Source organism: Panthera pardus, unplaced genomic scaffold (assembly GCF_024362965.1).
Source record: "Panthera pardus isolate Hobbes unplaced genomic scaffold, ASM2436296v1 HiC_scaffold_1, whole genome shotgun sequence".
Taxonomy (NCBI): domain Eukaryota; kingdom Metazoa; phylum Chordata; class Mammalia; order Carnivora; family Felidae; genus Panthera; species Panthera pardus.
This window is the reverse complement of record NW_026526654.1, coordinates 63,223,137-63,239,548: the sequence shown is the minus strand read 5'-3', so window position 1 is coordinate 63,239,548 and position 16,412 is coordinate 63,223,137. Positions and strand designations below refer to the sequence as shown.

General features: G+C 43.1%; 1 protein-coding gene across 1 annotated transcript in view; it reads right to left on the bottom strand.

Annotated features, from left to right (window-relative positions):
- Positions 1-228: 228 nt before the first annotated feature.
- The window catches only part of TNFSF11 (TNF superfamily member 11), a 32,564-nt gene continuing 16,380 nt past the window's right edge, over positions 229-16,412 (bottom strand). Inside the window, exons 3-5 of the mRNA XM_019447451.2 lie at positions 5,896-5,941; positions 5,717-5,815; positions 229-1,762 (exon numbers count right to left, since the gene is read on the bottom strand). Of these exons, the coding sequence (XP_019302996.2) occupies positions 1,341-1,762; positions 5,717-5,815; positions 5,896-5,941 (567 nt within the window). The 3' untranslated portion in view covers positions 229-1,340. The remainder of the gene's footprint in view (positions 1,763-5,716; positions 5,816-5,895; positions 5,942-16,412) is intronic.

Below are 16,412 nucleotides of genomic sequence, written 5' to 3'. Positions count from 1 at the left end.
TGAAGCCTCTATTTTTGATCTGGCTACGTTCTTGCATACAAATCCCTTATAAATTATTTTTCAAATTCTGAGGTTCACTAATTCAATTAAGTCCATTCTTAATTTTTAATTAAATCTGCATTTCTCCTGGTAACCTTTGGAAAGATGGAAGCCACAATACCATATTGGAGAGAATGGAATCACAGAGCAAGACAGACGGAAAAGAGAGGCACAGTATCACAAGGCAGGTCCTCTTATAAATTTATTTTTGTACCAAAAAAATGAACATTCAAAGGCAATGTTTTTACTGTACAATATAAAATATCATCTCCTATATTAAAAAGGGATTTTTTGCTGATAAGCCACTGATAACTTTTCCATTAAAAAAACCCCACAAAATTTACAATTTGCAGCACTTGTAGAAAAAACACCTGTTCAATAATTATATAAATACTCCTGACAGATTCCAGTAGCCCATTATGTATACTTTTTGGCAATGTCAGCTTTCTAAAGTCAATTAGCTTCTAAATTTGAAAGGCACCTGGTGGCCAACATCCTGCTTATTATTCAAGGTATCCATTTTAATTTTTTTGCACAGACTTGACAAGCCTGAAAAATCTACTAAGTTAAAAAGAATAAAGAAATATGATACAGTTGGTAGTAGCAAAAAAAACCACATTTTTCCCCCTTAGCTGCAAGTTTTCCCCAGGGGATTTACAAAGTGCACCAGTTAAATATGTCTGTACATTTAAAACATTAAATATGTCAACAGCAAGACATTTTTTAAATATTTTGAATCAAATACTATGGCACAAATATAATTTACAATACTTTGCACAGAAAACATTACATCTGAAATATAACTTTAGATATCATATAAAAATACATATATTTTCTCTCCTCATTAGAAAAAGTATTTATCTGCAGGTTCCAGCATGATGTAACAATTCAAAAGAACTTAACCCTTCTGGTGATCATCCATTTGCAATGAGAGGACACCCTCTCCACTTGAGTGGCACCGTGGCGCATAACCACAGGCCAGATGCAGAGAATTAACCCCTCCCGTAGTCCGCATGAAGGCAACCATAATTGCTCCTATGGCCTAATTCTAGGAATTCGTTACAAAATTTAAAAACCTTTATGTCAGAAAGCCCTCGGACTGTAACAATCTAAGCCAACATCTCCCATTGGCTGTAAATACATGTGCTCTCTATAGTCAAAAGCATGGAAAGAGTCTTCTTGTACCATTATGGGTCATACCCCTTAGTAGTCTCACATCTATATACATCCTTCTTGGCTTGTTTAAAAAAAATTTTCCGTACCTCCTAGGAAATACATAATAACCCTCCAAAAAATGGGGCTCAATCTATATCTAGAACTTTAAAAGCCCCAAAGTATGTTGCATCTTGATCTGGATCCAGTAGTGAAGGGTTGGATACCTCGATGCTTATTTCCTCACCAGACCGTAGCTTAAAAAATCCTCCAACATTTATGGAATAAAAATGGAATTCAGAATTCCCTGACCAGTATTTGGTGCTACCTCCTTTCATCAGGGTATGAGAGCTCGGGATTTTGATGCTGGTTTTAGTGACATACACCATCAGCTGAAGATACTCTGTGGCGAGGTCTCCTGAAGTTTCATGATGTCGAAAGCAAATGTTGGCATACAGGAAATAAAAGCCATCTTGGTTAACTATTAGTTTTCCATTGCTGAAAGTCATGTTGGAGATCTTGGCCCAACCTCGGTCATGGTACCAGGAGGACAGGCTCACTTTGTGGGAACCTGAGGGGAGGAAAGGCACACGATTTAAAATCTGTCCCTCTGAGGAGAAGGACATCCTCACGATTCTATGAGGTTGGAGAAAAACAGCATAATAGTCATGGTTCCAATCGGAGAATACCTCCTCAGAATTTATTTTCTAAAAGGGCAGAGAAACATTAAGATGTGCTTAGCGCTCTCTGCTAGACACCTGAGAGAGTACAAAGACAAAAACCCAGTTTTCCTTCCCGGAAGGGGACTACAGGACATGACCGATAGGTGTGGTGTATTCAGATAAGAAGCAAGGCATATGCCCTGAGAGCCAAGGTGCAGATAATTGCCATGGGAATTCAAAAGAAAGAGAGTTTGGTTCCTCCCAGAAGAATCAAGAATGACTTCTGAATTGCAACTGAGTCTGAGAACTTAAAATAGGTACACGAGTCAGCCAACAGAATCAGAAAGATCATTTAAGGTTGAAGACAGAGAATAAGCCAAAGGCAGTTGATACAGAAAAGCAAGAGACAAGTATAGGAAGAGAATTGCCAGACTCTGCTTGATTCCAATGGTTCCAATCCCTGTCCAAGAATAGTATATTTCCTGAACTCCATACCTTATCCACAGGAGGGTGCTAGAGTGAGCCTGAGAAGCCATTAGAGGCACTGTGGCCTCTAGGACCCACGGTAGCACTTTTTTCTTTTTCATTGGAGGTCCCGCCTCAGGTCATATCAGATTATAGCATCCAGAGTGTAAATATCACCCCAAATGTAACTATCATTTCAAATGTCAGTATCATCCCATGGTCCCCAGTGAATCAAGACAAGACTGTAAGACTCACAAACAGTAGTAAAATAATTCCTCCAGGCTGGTAAACAGCCACCTAAACCATCGACAAAGTAAACAAAATTCAAGAAGTTTCCCATCTGAAATTATCCCATGTTTCCCTCTTCTTACTCTACTCTGTGTTCAGTCTTTTTCTCAATTAATGACTTGTCTAATAGTTTATCTCCTATGATGACTCTTAACAGAGAGAAGCAGAAAGGCTAAGTCTACTCTCTCAGTGGGAGAATTAGCTAGTATTAGACCAAGGGCTCAGACATATAGCCTGGAAAGACAAGAAAGGAATATGAAACAGAGAGAGGAGAAAAGACAGGAGCCTTGACCACATATCACTCCCCCTGTTAGCCAGTCCATTGGAAGGAATGTCCATATTCCCTACTAACCACCTCTCTTTTTATTCATCCCCTCATCCATTCACCAATCCATTAGTTGATGAGTCATTCAATAAATATCTGTGTGGGGTCTTCTATGGAGATTCACTCTGCCCATAATAAAGAACTTTATCAAGCACTATGACCTCAAGGCATTTAGCACTACTAGTGGAGAAAATGAGAAACAAGCAAGTAAAATAAAATAGAAAATAGAGTAGTTTCATTGATGCATATCGCGTGGCACTTGGTTGAAGTTCAGTTAAAGCATCTAACTGCCAAGTGAAAGCTGCAGAAATTAACAGTGATCAGAAGCACTCGGCCCACTGAGGGGACGAAGGAACCAGGGGACAGGGAGAATCCAATCAGATGTGGATGGGCTGAGAAAAGGAGACTGCTGTCAGCAAGGAAAACTGTTGGTGCAAAGAATGGAATGCACACAGCATGCAGAGAAGAAAGGGAGGAAAGCCGTCAGCATGAATGCGAAGGAGGACTCAAGAACAGAGAAGGGCAGGAGACAGGAAGAGAAAAATATCCTGTGATCAGGTTGAGGGACCTCGCATGACAAGCCTGGGTTTCCATGACTGATGAGGCATGCTGACGACCTTTCACCCCAGCCCCTCATCCCCCGTGGTCAGTGCCAGTACGTGCGGGACAAGAGGCTTCTCCAAATATTTAGCCTGAGCAGCCCCCTTAAGAAAGCCATGTCGTCTGGCCTCCCAAAATACTTCCCAGTGCATTTTATTCAAGCAGCTTTGAAAAAACCCATAAGCTAGCAATCAATATAAGGCAGATTCTGGGTTTTTTCTTATGTTTAAATAAACAGAAAACAGAGGCCAAAAATGAGCATGCCAAGTTAAAGCCCCCTTTCTCTGAAGACCAGTACTGGCCCAAACCAGGAGATAAATGGACTCAAGGAGCTGTTGGCTCAGCCAGAGGAGCAAATGCTGTGTTCTTAAACAGAAGCATACACTACTGCATTTCACTCAGTCACAAACTCAATAACCGTCGGAAAATAACTAGGAGTTTTGCCTTGTTTTTTGGCAATGATTTGATGCTAGGTGCCTGAAGAGAACGAAAACACGCTTGCTGTTGCCAAACAGACTTTGGCACACAGAGCAATGCAATATTTATCATATGCCGTTTAAAATGAACCGGAAAGATAAATGCAGAGTACATTCATAGCACACACAGCTGAGACGTCAGTATTAATTTGATTGCATTTGCTAATATGCAAAATAGTTTTCACTCAGAAAATTCGTGTAGCGTCAGTGTGAGGCACGCACACATGCACAGAGAGAACATTTGTTTATGAAGCAGGTACCTGGGACAGGACGGATAGTTTAGGAAAATGTGCTACAAACCAGAGAGTTGGCTTCTCAGCTTCTATGTCTACAGTCGGGAAACATCTCTCTGCGGCCCATGCTATGATAGTGGCTGCAAAATCATTACCAAAACTTGGATATTTTTTTTAACTCCAAGAAAGACGAGCCTTAAATGATTTTTAGAACAAAGTGGAATATGGATAATTATTTAATAAAACTCAAATAATAATAACAACTTGCTTTCATGGAGTGCTTACTGTATGCCAGCTTCTGTAAGAGCATGCTCCGACATTGCCTCATTCAGTCTCCACAGCCACCCCACGAGGTGGATGTGATCACCATCCCCTGAAGAAGCTGATACACAAATTATTCCAATAATTTGCATGAGGTCATACAGCCAATGAGGTACAGTGGGCCTCACACCCCGGCTGTCAGACTTCAGAGCCCCTGCTATTAAAACTACATTCATCTGTTTCTTACAGGAAAATAAGAACATAAGAGCTCTGAATTTACTTCTCTCTGACAAAGCCCACTGGCCACAGGGTCCTAATATGATAGACTGTAGTGTAAAAACCGTGGACTTGGGAACGAACTAGAGTGGAGTTCAACTTCCAGCCTTGTCACCACCGTGACCTGGGCAGATGTACCACACGGACCTCAGTTTCCTTGTCTGCGAAATGAATGACAATCACTCACCTTGCGTGCTTGTAGCAAGGATTGGAGATAATGAATTCAGTGAGATGCCTGGTACATAGGGTACATTGAACAAAGGTCATGATGATGATGATGGTAATGTCAACTTGACGCCCTATCATAATCTTCTTTGTAACCTTTTTGATGTTCATCTATCCCAAGTAGAGTGGCCAGTGGAACATGATGGAACAGCAGGGGCATTAAAGTAGATAGAGGCACAGAGCTCTGAGTTTCTTCATTTCTAAAAGATAATCAGCTTTCCAGCGCATTGAGCTAAATTCTTGCCCAGAGAAAGCGATAAGCCCTTGGAGAAGGAGGAATATGTTTCCTTTTCTAGAGGGCTACTGCCTCTTAAATATTACTCTGTCAAGCCCCTACTTGGAACTCTGCAAGAGATACATCCATGAACTTCATGGGTTGGCAATGGGGATGTATCAACTTTGGTTTGGGGAAATATAGATGAACGTAACAAGAGACTGTCCTTCCCAGTTGTGCAACCTCAACTGGCAGTCATTAAAAATAAGCACCCATTCTGATGATCTGAAATTGAAGCGAGGACATCCATTCTGGCAGAGTTGAGAATAACTATTTCCACAATAGAGATTATCAACTGAACGCCAAATGATCTTTCTTCTGATCTAGAAGTTAAGGGCTCTCAAAATTTTAGTAACAGGACAATAATACTTTTGAGTATTCAAATGGGCTGATAAAGGACTTTTGAAATCTTTTTCAGGCTGGATGCTAATGGAACTTACCTGATGGGATGTCAGTGGCATTAATAGTGAGATGAGCAAAAGGCTGGGTATCAGGCTTGCCCCTCCTGGCCAGTTCTAGCCATGAACCTTCCATCATAGCTGGAGATGAGAGAAACCACGTTAGCCCAAAGAGTTCTGGCCCTATATGATTTCAAATATTCATGCAGATCCGTGCTTACCTTTCTCTGCTCTGATGTGTTGTGATCTAACTAGATGTTGTAATTCCTGAAATAAAAAGAAAAAAAAAATCTTACTTGTATATTCACTCTTTCAATCAATCAGTAAGAATTTAGGACTGTTGGAAATACAATAAATTAATTTTCTTTCCTTCAAACTATGCCAGACATATATAGGCAGTGAAATTCTTTGGTGTTCTAGGTAGCTATCAAGAGAATTTCATCCCTAAGAATTATGTCTATATGCTTAAAAAATAGACCACACACATGCCATCTAATAAAATACTTTGGACGATAAGAGGAAATAAAAGACAATGTAAATTATAAAACCTGGAATAATTAAACATAATTAAGAATTTGTAGCAGGTACACAAATGAAGATGAAGTCACCCAGGAAAAAAACAATTACCACAGAATATATAACCCTCTTAAATCTTTAGGGAGGCTCTTTTTATATCTATTTCATTAGTGAATTCCTGTTATGACACTGAAGCTTGGCCCACAGCAAAGAGAATAATGCCCAGCTCCCAATGATTAATTTTTTATTTAAAAATATCACAGTGTATTTAAAGTACTATATGGAAGTCTAAGAGCTTTTGGAGGATCAATAGTTAAGTTTCAATACTGCCACAAAGAGGTTCAGAAACAAACCAGAAAAAGAAAGAGCACAAGTATGTAACGAGTGTAGGTAATGGCGTAACTCAATTTGAGCCCTGAGAATGAAGCATCCAACTACACGCCCACCTGAATCAAGACCTCAGCTACTGTTAAATAGTAAGGTGGAGTAGGTAAAAAATCAGGTTTAACTTCAAATCCCTTATCAGCCACCTACTTATACTAAGGACATTCATAGCACCTCCTCTATCATAAGGTGGGTGTTAAGATTAAATGACATAATGCATGTAGGCACTTAGCAGAGTGTCTCTGGTAATTCAAATACCTAGATACTAGAAACACTCTGGAGAGATGCCTAATTCCTCTGTTACTGGGATGACCATCCATGGTAACCTTCTCCTCAGCCCCCTGCCCCATCCCATGATGTTTAAAACATTAGCCATATAGCTTAAGTTCTTTGAGTGTCTGGAGAGAAGGGCTTTGAGATAGGTGCTAGATAGATAGATGATAGATAGATAGACAGACGGAGGCAAACGTAACTTCAACTGTTAACAGCTGGAAGGGTTCTAGAGATAAGATAACACTGAATTGTCTCTCTGCCTTCAGGACTCCCAAGAGAGATAAGAATCTATACTTTTAAAGACCCTTGGAGAAAATAGCACAACTGTTTTCTGTTACCTAAAGAAGTCAGTCTGACTTTTACAAGGAACCATGGTTGCTCATCCAGGGCTACATTCTCCCCTTGCCTTGACCCAGAACATGCACTACAAAGCTCTGGGAGCATGGTTTGCAGGAAGTACTAAGCAAATTGTGGCAGCCCCTTTTGAGCTGTGAAATGGCCCTTACCAGACCTTCTTCTTCCCACTCCATCCAAGATTTATTTTTCTCCCCTGCTGACCTCCAATCACCCAAGTCTCTTCTTGTGACCTTTTGATTCCCAATGGTACTCTGATTTCTGGAATTTCCTGTATTTAGTCTCCCCTGTATTTACAACAGAGATTTATATATACAAAATGTACCTTTATACATTGTGTATATTTTTATGCATATATATATATATACATATACATACACAATGTATCTTTATACATTTTACATATTCATACATTTGTAATGGAGATATATATACTTGTACATTGTATATATATATTTTTTATATTTTATTTTATTCTTAAATATTACATTTATTGTCAAATTGGTTTCCATACCACACCCAGTGCTCATCCCATATATTTATACATTTATAGTATAATATGTCTTTATAGATTGTGAATATCTTTATACATATGTATATGCAATGTGTCTTTACCTGATTACTATCTCTTAAAAGATTGGAATAGGAACCTTGATGACAGAGTAACAGAAATTTAAAGCTACCTTCATTTTCCCTCTAGCCCTGACCTGCCTCATCCTCAGAGGGGAGAGGGAGGAGGGAGAAAGGAAGCAAAATTAAGTGTGTCCACAAATGTCTGGTTCGTGCTTTTCTATGGAGAAAAACACACATCTTATGGAGAAAAGCATGGAGAGAACCTATATGCCAGCTCAGTAGTTCTTGGGCTTGAGCGTGCATCACAGTCTCCCAGAGGGAGACCCAGTGTCTGACCCAGTAAGGTCTTGGGTGGGGCCTGAGAATTTGCATTTCTAACAGGTGCACTGGTGCTCCAGGCCTAAGGCCTCAATTTGAGAACAACATTCCCTCTGACATCCCAAAAGATTTCAGAGATGGGCAAATCTGAAATACGTTTGAAGCTTCAGAACCAGGCAAAGAAGCAGCAGACTAAAGCCAGTGATGAAATGGGCAGGGAAAGGTTGTTCTCTCCCACCTGGGAAAAAACTCCTGCCCATTCAATCAGTGACTTCTAGGTCAGAACCGTGACAGAAACTTTTCATTACAAGAAAATTCAATAACCAGCACCAGTCAGAAGCACTTTCAATGACTGCTAAAAAAAAAAAAAAAAAGCCAAATACCAAAAAAGCCAAAACAAAAAATTAAAAAAAAAAACAAACCCTAATGTGTCATGACCCAGGATGAATTAAAACTCTAGCTAGAGACCCATTAGGCAATGCTGCTTTCATGTTATATTTGTTTTTAGGTATTCAAGACTTGCAGTTCCTCTCAGAAACCCTACAAGGGAAGTTTCCATGTGAAAAGGGAGTACATGATGTGTGTAAAAGCTAAAGCTTATACATTTGTACACACAGTATATCTTTATACAAGCATATATCTTTATAGCTTTATATATATATTCATGTGTATTTTATATATATATATATATGTATATATATATATATATATACATATATATATATATATATTTATGTATCCTTACCTCACTCCCAATTTTTTGGACTCTAACATGAGTGTTATTTATGTGCATGGATGTCAACCATGAAGAACATTCTTCTCAGACTACTCCTTTAGGGTACCCAGGCCCCAACTCCAGCCAGTCTAACGTAACTAGTCTGATACTGACTTGGTATTTTTAAAAAGAATCTAAGTGATTTTTTTCATGTTTATTTATTTTTGAGCGAGTGCAAGCAGGGGAGGGGCAAACAGAGGGGGGCAGAAGATCCAAAGCAGGCTCTGAGCTAACGGGGGCTCGAACTCACCAACTGCAAGATCATGACCTGAGCTGAAGTCCAACACTAAACCAACTGAGCCACCCAGGGGCCCCTCCAGGTGATTCTAACATAGGGCAGGTACTGACAAACATTATTACTAATTAAGTGCTCCCGTGAATGGTTGTTTGGTGACATCTTCTCTGGTCACAGATTAATTATATTCTCACAACTTACATACATTCTGCATATTCATACTGAAAATTAAATTACCCCTTACATTTGTAGCCAACAAAGTAGTTTCCCTTGTATTGTCGTATTTGATTCTTATTAGAATCAGAGGCTGGGTAATTATCACTAACCTGATTTTTCAGACTGGGAAATGGCTGAAAGAGAATAAGGACTGCCCTAATTAAGGCTGGGACTAGAACCTCTGCCTTCTGACTTCTCTTTTAGAGCTCTATGCCCACCTCCCTTTACAAGATGGAGTCCTCAAATACACACCTGAAAGCTGGCAGAAAAGTTTCATGGGCTCGTGATGAGGTTCAAAACCTGCTACCCCAAAATATAATGTCTTGGCATATTGAATATTTTTAGCTGAAGGAATTTGAGAAATGGCAGGTGCAGTAAGGACTCCCTGACCTTGTCCTTCTTCTCTGAAGCAGGTCATAAGACTGTCATGAGAGAGTGCTGTCCTCATAACTGGCAGAAAGGAGCATCCTTATCTTCAAGATGTAAGGATGCCAAGAAGAATCTGAGGGAATGGGCCTCCTCAGTTTACTTAGCTCAGACCCTTTGCCCTATCACATTTTCCCACTTCACCAAACCTGGTATAAAAACCAATCAGGTTAGGGGCGCCTGGGTAGCTCAGTCGGTTGAGCATCCGACTTCGGCTCAGGTCATGATCTTGACTCAGGTCATGAGTTCGAGCCCCGTGTCAGGCTCTATGCTGACAGCTCAGAACCTGGAGCGTGCTTCTGATTCTGTGTCTCCCTCTCTCTCTGCCCCTCCCCCGCTCATGCTCTGTCTCTCTCTCTCTGTCTCTCTCTCAAAAATAAATATACATTAAAAAAATTTTAAAAAATCAGGTTAACCATTTCTTCAGGTCTTCATTTCTTTACGAAGTCTATGTTCAATAAATGTGTACGCTCTTCTCTTATTAATCTTTCTTTCATCAGTCTAATTTATGAAGTCCCAACTGGAGAACCTAAGTGTGTAGAGGGACTGACTACACCTGTCAAGAAATCCTTAGAGGGTGTTTTCCTCCCTGAAGTAGAAATTCTAAAAGGAGGTTTCCCTTCCCCGGGATCTGGTGCCTAGTACCTGACAGCAACCTGGAAAACCTGACAGAAAGCTGCCTTTGTTTTTAAGTTTTTATTTATTTATTGTTGAGAGAGAGAGAGAGAGAGAGAGAGAGAAAGAGAGATGGAGAGAGAGAATCCCACACAGTGCTGAGCCTGACATGGGGTTCGAACTCACGAACCAGATCATGACCTGAGCTGAAATCAAGAGTCAGAGGCTTATAACTGACTGAGCCACACAGGCGTCCCAAAAAAGGAGTCTTGACATCAGGAAATATGGTCTTGGAATTCCCAGGGTCTTCAGAAAATCACTGTCTCAGACCGGGCTGAGCCATGTTCAGGGCTTGGCTGGTCAACCGCCCAAACTACAGCCTGCAGACCTTGGGCATGAGGGGCACCGTGTCTCCGGATGGAACACTGTCAAGCCCACTCCACACAGCAGGAGCCACTCGGCTTCGTCAGTTTTCTCAAGGATCAGATATTTTGCTATGTATATACCGACCACGGACCTTTCTTGAATGCCCCCTAATATTTTTAATTTTTAAGATTACAGGAAACCTTCTAAAGGAGCACTGGTACTCCAGCCCAACTGACAATTCCATTTGTTGTCTAAGCAGTGCATTTACATTTATTTTCACCCACTTTAGTCCTCTACTGCTGTCGCACTAATTAGAGTTAAAACATGCAGTTCTTTATTCCCAAACCTTATCACTCAGACATCACTTCTGGTTTCTTTGAATTCAAAAAGTTCTGATCATTTAATCCGGGGAAAACAGTACAAAGGATATCCCATCTCCTTTCCTCTGAACAAATTATTCAGATGAAAGAGATCTTTTTTAGAATGTTGTGTGTGATTTATCCTACTTTAAAGCCAGTTGTAAGTTAAAAACAAAACAAAACAAAACGCACTCTCTGGATAAACATCCAGTGCATAGTGGATCATAAAGAAGTACAGGTAGTTGAGGTACCTCCCAGCAGGAAGCAGGAAGTTTCCAAGGTGAGGAAGTCAGGCAGAGGGTCCTCCTAAGGTCTCAGGTCTTTGCTAAGAGCTACAAGAGAGAAGCCACCGTCTGCTCCCCCAGGAAGACCAGCGATCTGCCTTCTCAGAAGACAGCGTGTTTAGCATCTATTACGTGCCAGGGACGGAAAGAATGGCCCCGTGGTTTCTATCAACCATCCATGACAACTAGGATCATTACCTATAAGCTACCAAGAAAACTCACACGAATGAATGCATTTATTTTAAGGTCACGCTGTAACAAGTAGGCTTTTCAGCAAAATTATGCATTTTTAGATAAGCGTAATTTGGACCTAAATTATGATAGCTTCATTTAACCCTTCAAAACAGGACAAGAAGGAAAGCAGAACTGCTGGTAGGCAGCCAAAGAAATTGCAGCCAAGTCAGGGACGAAAGAAAGCCTCTGACATACTGCCACCTAGCGGACGCCGTCCCGCATTGACAAGCCTGGGATGCCGCAGCCAGGCTCTGCAGATTTGAAATTGCTGTCGCCCCCGCTCCAAAGTCTAAAAACAATAGAGATGAGGAGATTTCACAACATGTTTTAATCTTCTCATTGTGGTATTTTCCTATTTAGACTGCAAAACTCAGTTTCATCTTTGCTGTCGGAGTACGTCTGAACAGACAGGAAAACAACCGATACAAAAAAAAAAAAATTTTTTTTAATTTCGACTTTTATTTCGCTCATAGAGAAATGTTGTGATTTCACAATTTCTCCTCCAGGAAAGAAAGCGCACAAAGGATCGATGTGATTGTGTAACTGTGGTCTCTAGGATTGCTTCTTTTCAGCTTCTCCCGAGCTCAAGAGCCAAGAAGCACCCAACCCAGAGTGTGGCAGGGTAAATTTGAAGAGTACAGACCGTGTCTTCAATCTGATGCAACAGGCTCTTTCAGACATCTTCTAACATATTTTAGGGTCTTTCACCAAACCTGGGGAGGTGGGAGACATCCCAGAACTGGCTCAATCTTGACAATCAAAGCCACTTAGGAGAGATTACACTCCATAAGAATAAATACAAATACCTATGAGTATTTTCAACTCCTTTGGGTAGTTAGGGGGATTTTGCTCCAGGTAATTTAAACATTTACAGCAAATGTTCAGCCCGCCTTTGAAAACTCAGTTGGACGACTGCCCCAAACAAGACTTTGAGAACATTCCAATCCGACAGTGAATGTTATCAAGTTGGTCTTATTTGCTTGATTGCAGTGTTTTATTATCTTACAAAATGATACAAGTAGATTTCAGCTCCCACCGGAGGACATTCCTAGCTTTAAAGATTCCCAGAAAAGGTCAAGTTGCTGGAGGCTGGGCTTCTCGGACTGAAAAATCCCACCTGTGCATTGTGCTGTGAATTGTGTGATCCGCGTGGTGCCTGTCAGTCAGAGCACAGAAGAAGCAATTTGTACGGCCAGATGCCTCGGAAACCACTGGCACCAGCTCGTAGCTGGGGTCTCAGGTGGCTGCCTCCCTCTGCAGTACCAGCAGCAGCTGCAGGGACATCTGGCTGGTTGAACAAGGATTTAACACCCCGTTTGCCAGATATAATACAGGGTTCATACACTTGTTAACATATGTAATGCGTTCATTTTAACATCTTAATGATACCCTTCATGTAATTCTTCTCCAACCAAGTTACAAGAATGGTGTATTCATCAGCCGAGTTAGCACATGAATACCACACATGGGTTGTTTCTGAAAATGAATAGGTTTCCTGTTCCTGCAGAGAAGTCCTGCAGGCTTCCGCCTCGCCTCGTGAAGCGCTCAGAGATCCATCCCCTTGGTGCCACCAAGTACAACTGCCTTCCTTCAAGCTTTCCTCCTTTCTCATCAGGATTACGAGAACAGCCTCCTACCTCTCTGCCAGGCTCTTGCTTTCCTCCAACTGATCTCTGCTGCTGGAGCAATCCTAAAGCACACGGAGGAGTATGTTCCCTCTCTGAACATCCCCCCCGGGTGCTGCGCACGGACGTCGGGGGCAAGCCCACAGGCCTCACCTGGGCTTACAAGGTCCCGTACGATGTCCTGTTGACCGCTCTGTGCTCTCTTGCTACTCCTCCCCGGGGCCCCCAGACCCCACCTCTCAGGCCACTCGGGACACCACCGGTGCCAGCCATGCAGAACTACTTCCAATCGGTCTCCACCTCGAGCATCCTGCCCTCCCTTCCATACAGACCTTGTCTCCAAGGGCTCTCCCAGAGAGACACGGCTCACCGTCTTATCAATAGCTCTTTATCCGTAAGGGTTTTATCGTCCATGTATTCTTGGTTTGCAAGGTACAGAAAGAATACCCAGCTGTTGTGCACCAGCTAAAGAGACAGAATTAGTACGGGTGTCTCAGCCTCTTGCTTCCCCCCCCCCCCCAAAGCTCACACCGACCTTCTAATCCACAGGATATGGGGGAACACGTTATACGCACCTGGATGGAGCGGGGCCGGGGGGGGGGGGGGGCCCTTAGTTCCTTTGAGCTGTCAGTGGTAACAACAGTCCAAAGACAGCCTCAAAGCAAAGAGCTTTAAGAGCAGGATCCCTTGAGTGTTGCCTCAATACACGTTATGAAGGGTACGGCACAGCCCATGCTCCTCACCCTTCAGGTCCCAGGACAATGGGAGAGGAGCACAGGGGAGGGGGCAGGGCAGCTCTTGACCATCCCCACTGGGGACCGGGGGAGGAGGACCGGTGAGGGGGGCAGGTACACGGGGCGTTGGGGTCACCAATCCTGAAAGGAAGGGCCGTCTCTGATGTATTTGTAATTCTACATTTTGATCCCCCAAATTACTTATTTCTTAATATAAACTACTGATTTATAAAATTCACCCAGGGCCAAAGTTTACTCAACACGGATTCTATCCACAGCCCACAGCCCCGGCACCCCACCTCTTAACCGCCTCATTTGTTTGCCTCCTAACTAAATCAGCCACCGCCGTCCCCGTGACCACCTCTGGAAATTCTCAGCGAAGAACTTTACCAAGATGTGGGCTGGTCTCCTCCTCCCACCCGAGGACAGTCAGCGGGGGCTTGTTTCTCCCGAAAGAAATCTGCTGATTGGAAAAGACACATCTTTGCAAACAGATAATGCTCTCTCCCCACCAAAGGGCTGGCGAAGAGCGTGCCCTTGTTTTCCTAAAAGAGAGTGATGCTTTCCTGGCAGCGCACTGGCTATGCTGGGAATAGAAAATTAGTTTTTATTGTTTAACCTTCATGGTTTAAATGAGGAAGCTTCTGCTACAGTTAAAGGTCCCCTAGGGTTTTCATAAAGTTGCCTTATGACAGCAATATTAGTCTTCATAAAGAGCCCAATTTCAAAATGTCTTGCACTATGGTACTCGTTTACAAAGTTTAATCGAAGGGCCTGACAGAGTAACTGCTGTGTAGCATCTTGGGCCAACCCTGCTATTTACCATGTCTCCGCTTTCCTCTGCCACTTGAAACAATAATGCCACCTTAACACTGGCAGAGCTTTGACATTCACTGAGCCTCGTGTCCTCGGAAGAAGGCGAACCCACACAGACCCTCCCCAAAGTATCGGACGGCTAGGAATGCGACTCCGAGGGGCACAGAGGTCCGGGCCAGCCACTGCGGACAAATAAGGCCAGGGAGGAAGGGGCGGGGTGGCCAGTCAAGGTCCTCCAGCCTCAAGGTCCTTTAACGTGTTCACGCCCCAAAGGTCGAAACTCCTCTCTGCAAGATGCAGGATAAGCATCAGGCTCAGGAGTGACCCCCGGCCCTTTGCGAATCTTCCTGAGCATGCGTAATGTGGCCAGCTTCTGGCAATATCAAACAACTAGCCATGTGATGACACTAAGAGCAGGGATGAGCAGAGCTCACTCACTTGTTCATTAAACTGGTTCTTCCTTCCACTGGGCACCTACTGTGTGCCTGTCACTGGGGAGGGAAACTAAACATCACACAGCCCCATCCTTGGAAAGTTCACGCCATGCTCCTGCAATGGATGTACTGAATGACAGGGGTGAATAACGAGGCTCTGGACGAGCACAGGAGAAGCTCCTCACCCAAAGGTGGGCAGGCGGGCATCAGTAGGGGCCTGCTTTAGCAAGTAAGGACTGTGCTGAAATGTGAAAGACAATCAGAGAACTAACTACACAAGAAAGGCCTGGAATAGCATGTAAAAGACTAGGCGCAAACACCCATCTTTCATTCATCCATCCATCCGGTCCACAAAGTTTATTGATGGCCGCTAGGGGCCAGGCATCCTGTGCGGTGCTGAGGATGCTGTGTTTCTGGGACAGATACCATCTGTGCCCTCACTTGCCTTGGATCACAGCAGGGAAGTAGAGTGGGGAAGGGCACAGCTAGGTTAGGGAGTTTCTAGCATTTTACTGTGGCGGGGCCTCTGAGCACAGGCTGAGCACAGAGTGATGGGACGGTATACAAGATAATGAGGCTGGAGAGGCAGGGGTGAGAATGAGGTTTCCAGAACATAAAAGAGTTTGTGTTATGTGTCCAGCAGCTCAGACTTTATCCTGTTGGTTTCAGGGGTCCTGTAGGACTACAGGATGGGGTGGCCACTTGCAGTGACCCAGGCAAGAAACAATGACAGCGACACCTGGGTTAAGGTGACAATAACAGTGACTGGGTGGAGAGAAGTCACTGAAGGTTTTGTAAGGAGGCAGAACCCACAGGACAGGGGCGAGACGAAGAGTTGGTAATGGAGAGTGTAAGACCATCTTCTGGCTTGTGGTTGGGGTGATGGAGATGATGGTCTGGTCCTTCACCATGAAAGGGTTCGATGAGATAAGAAGCAGGTACAGACACTGAGAGGAAGAGTTCCAGAGCCCACCACAACTTTCTGATGAATATGAGCCTCATGTTTTAGAGTTATTATCATTTTTACTCCTATCAGCACCACCACCATCACCACCCAAGGTTCTCAAAAGGTAAAGATTAGGGGCGCCTGGGTGGCGCAGTCAGTTAAGCGTCCGACTTCAGCTCAGGTCACGATCTCACGGTCCATGAGTTCGAGCCCCGCGTCGGGCTCTGGGCTGATGGCTCAGAGCCTGGAGCCTGC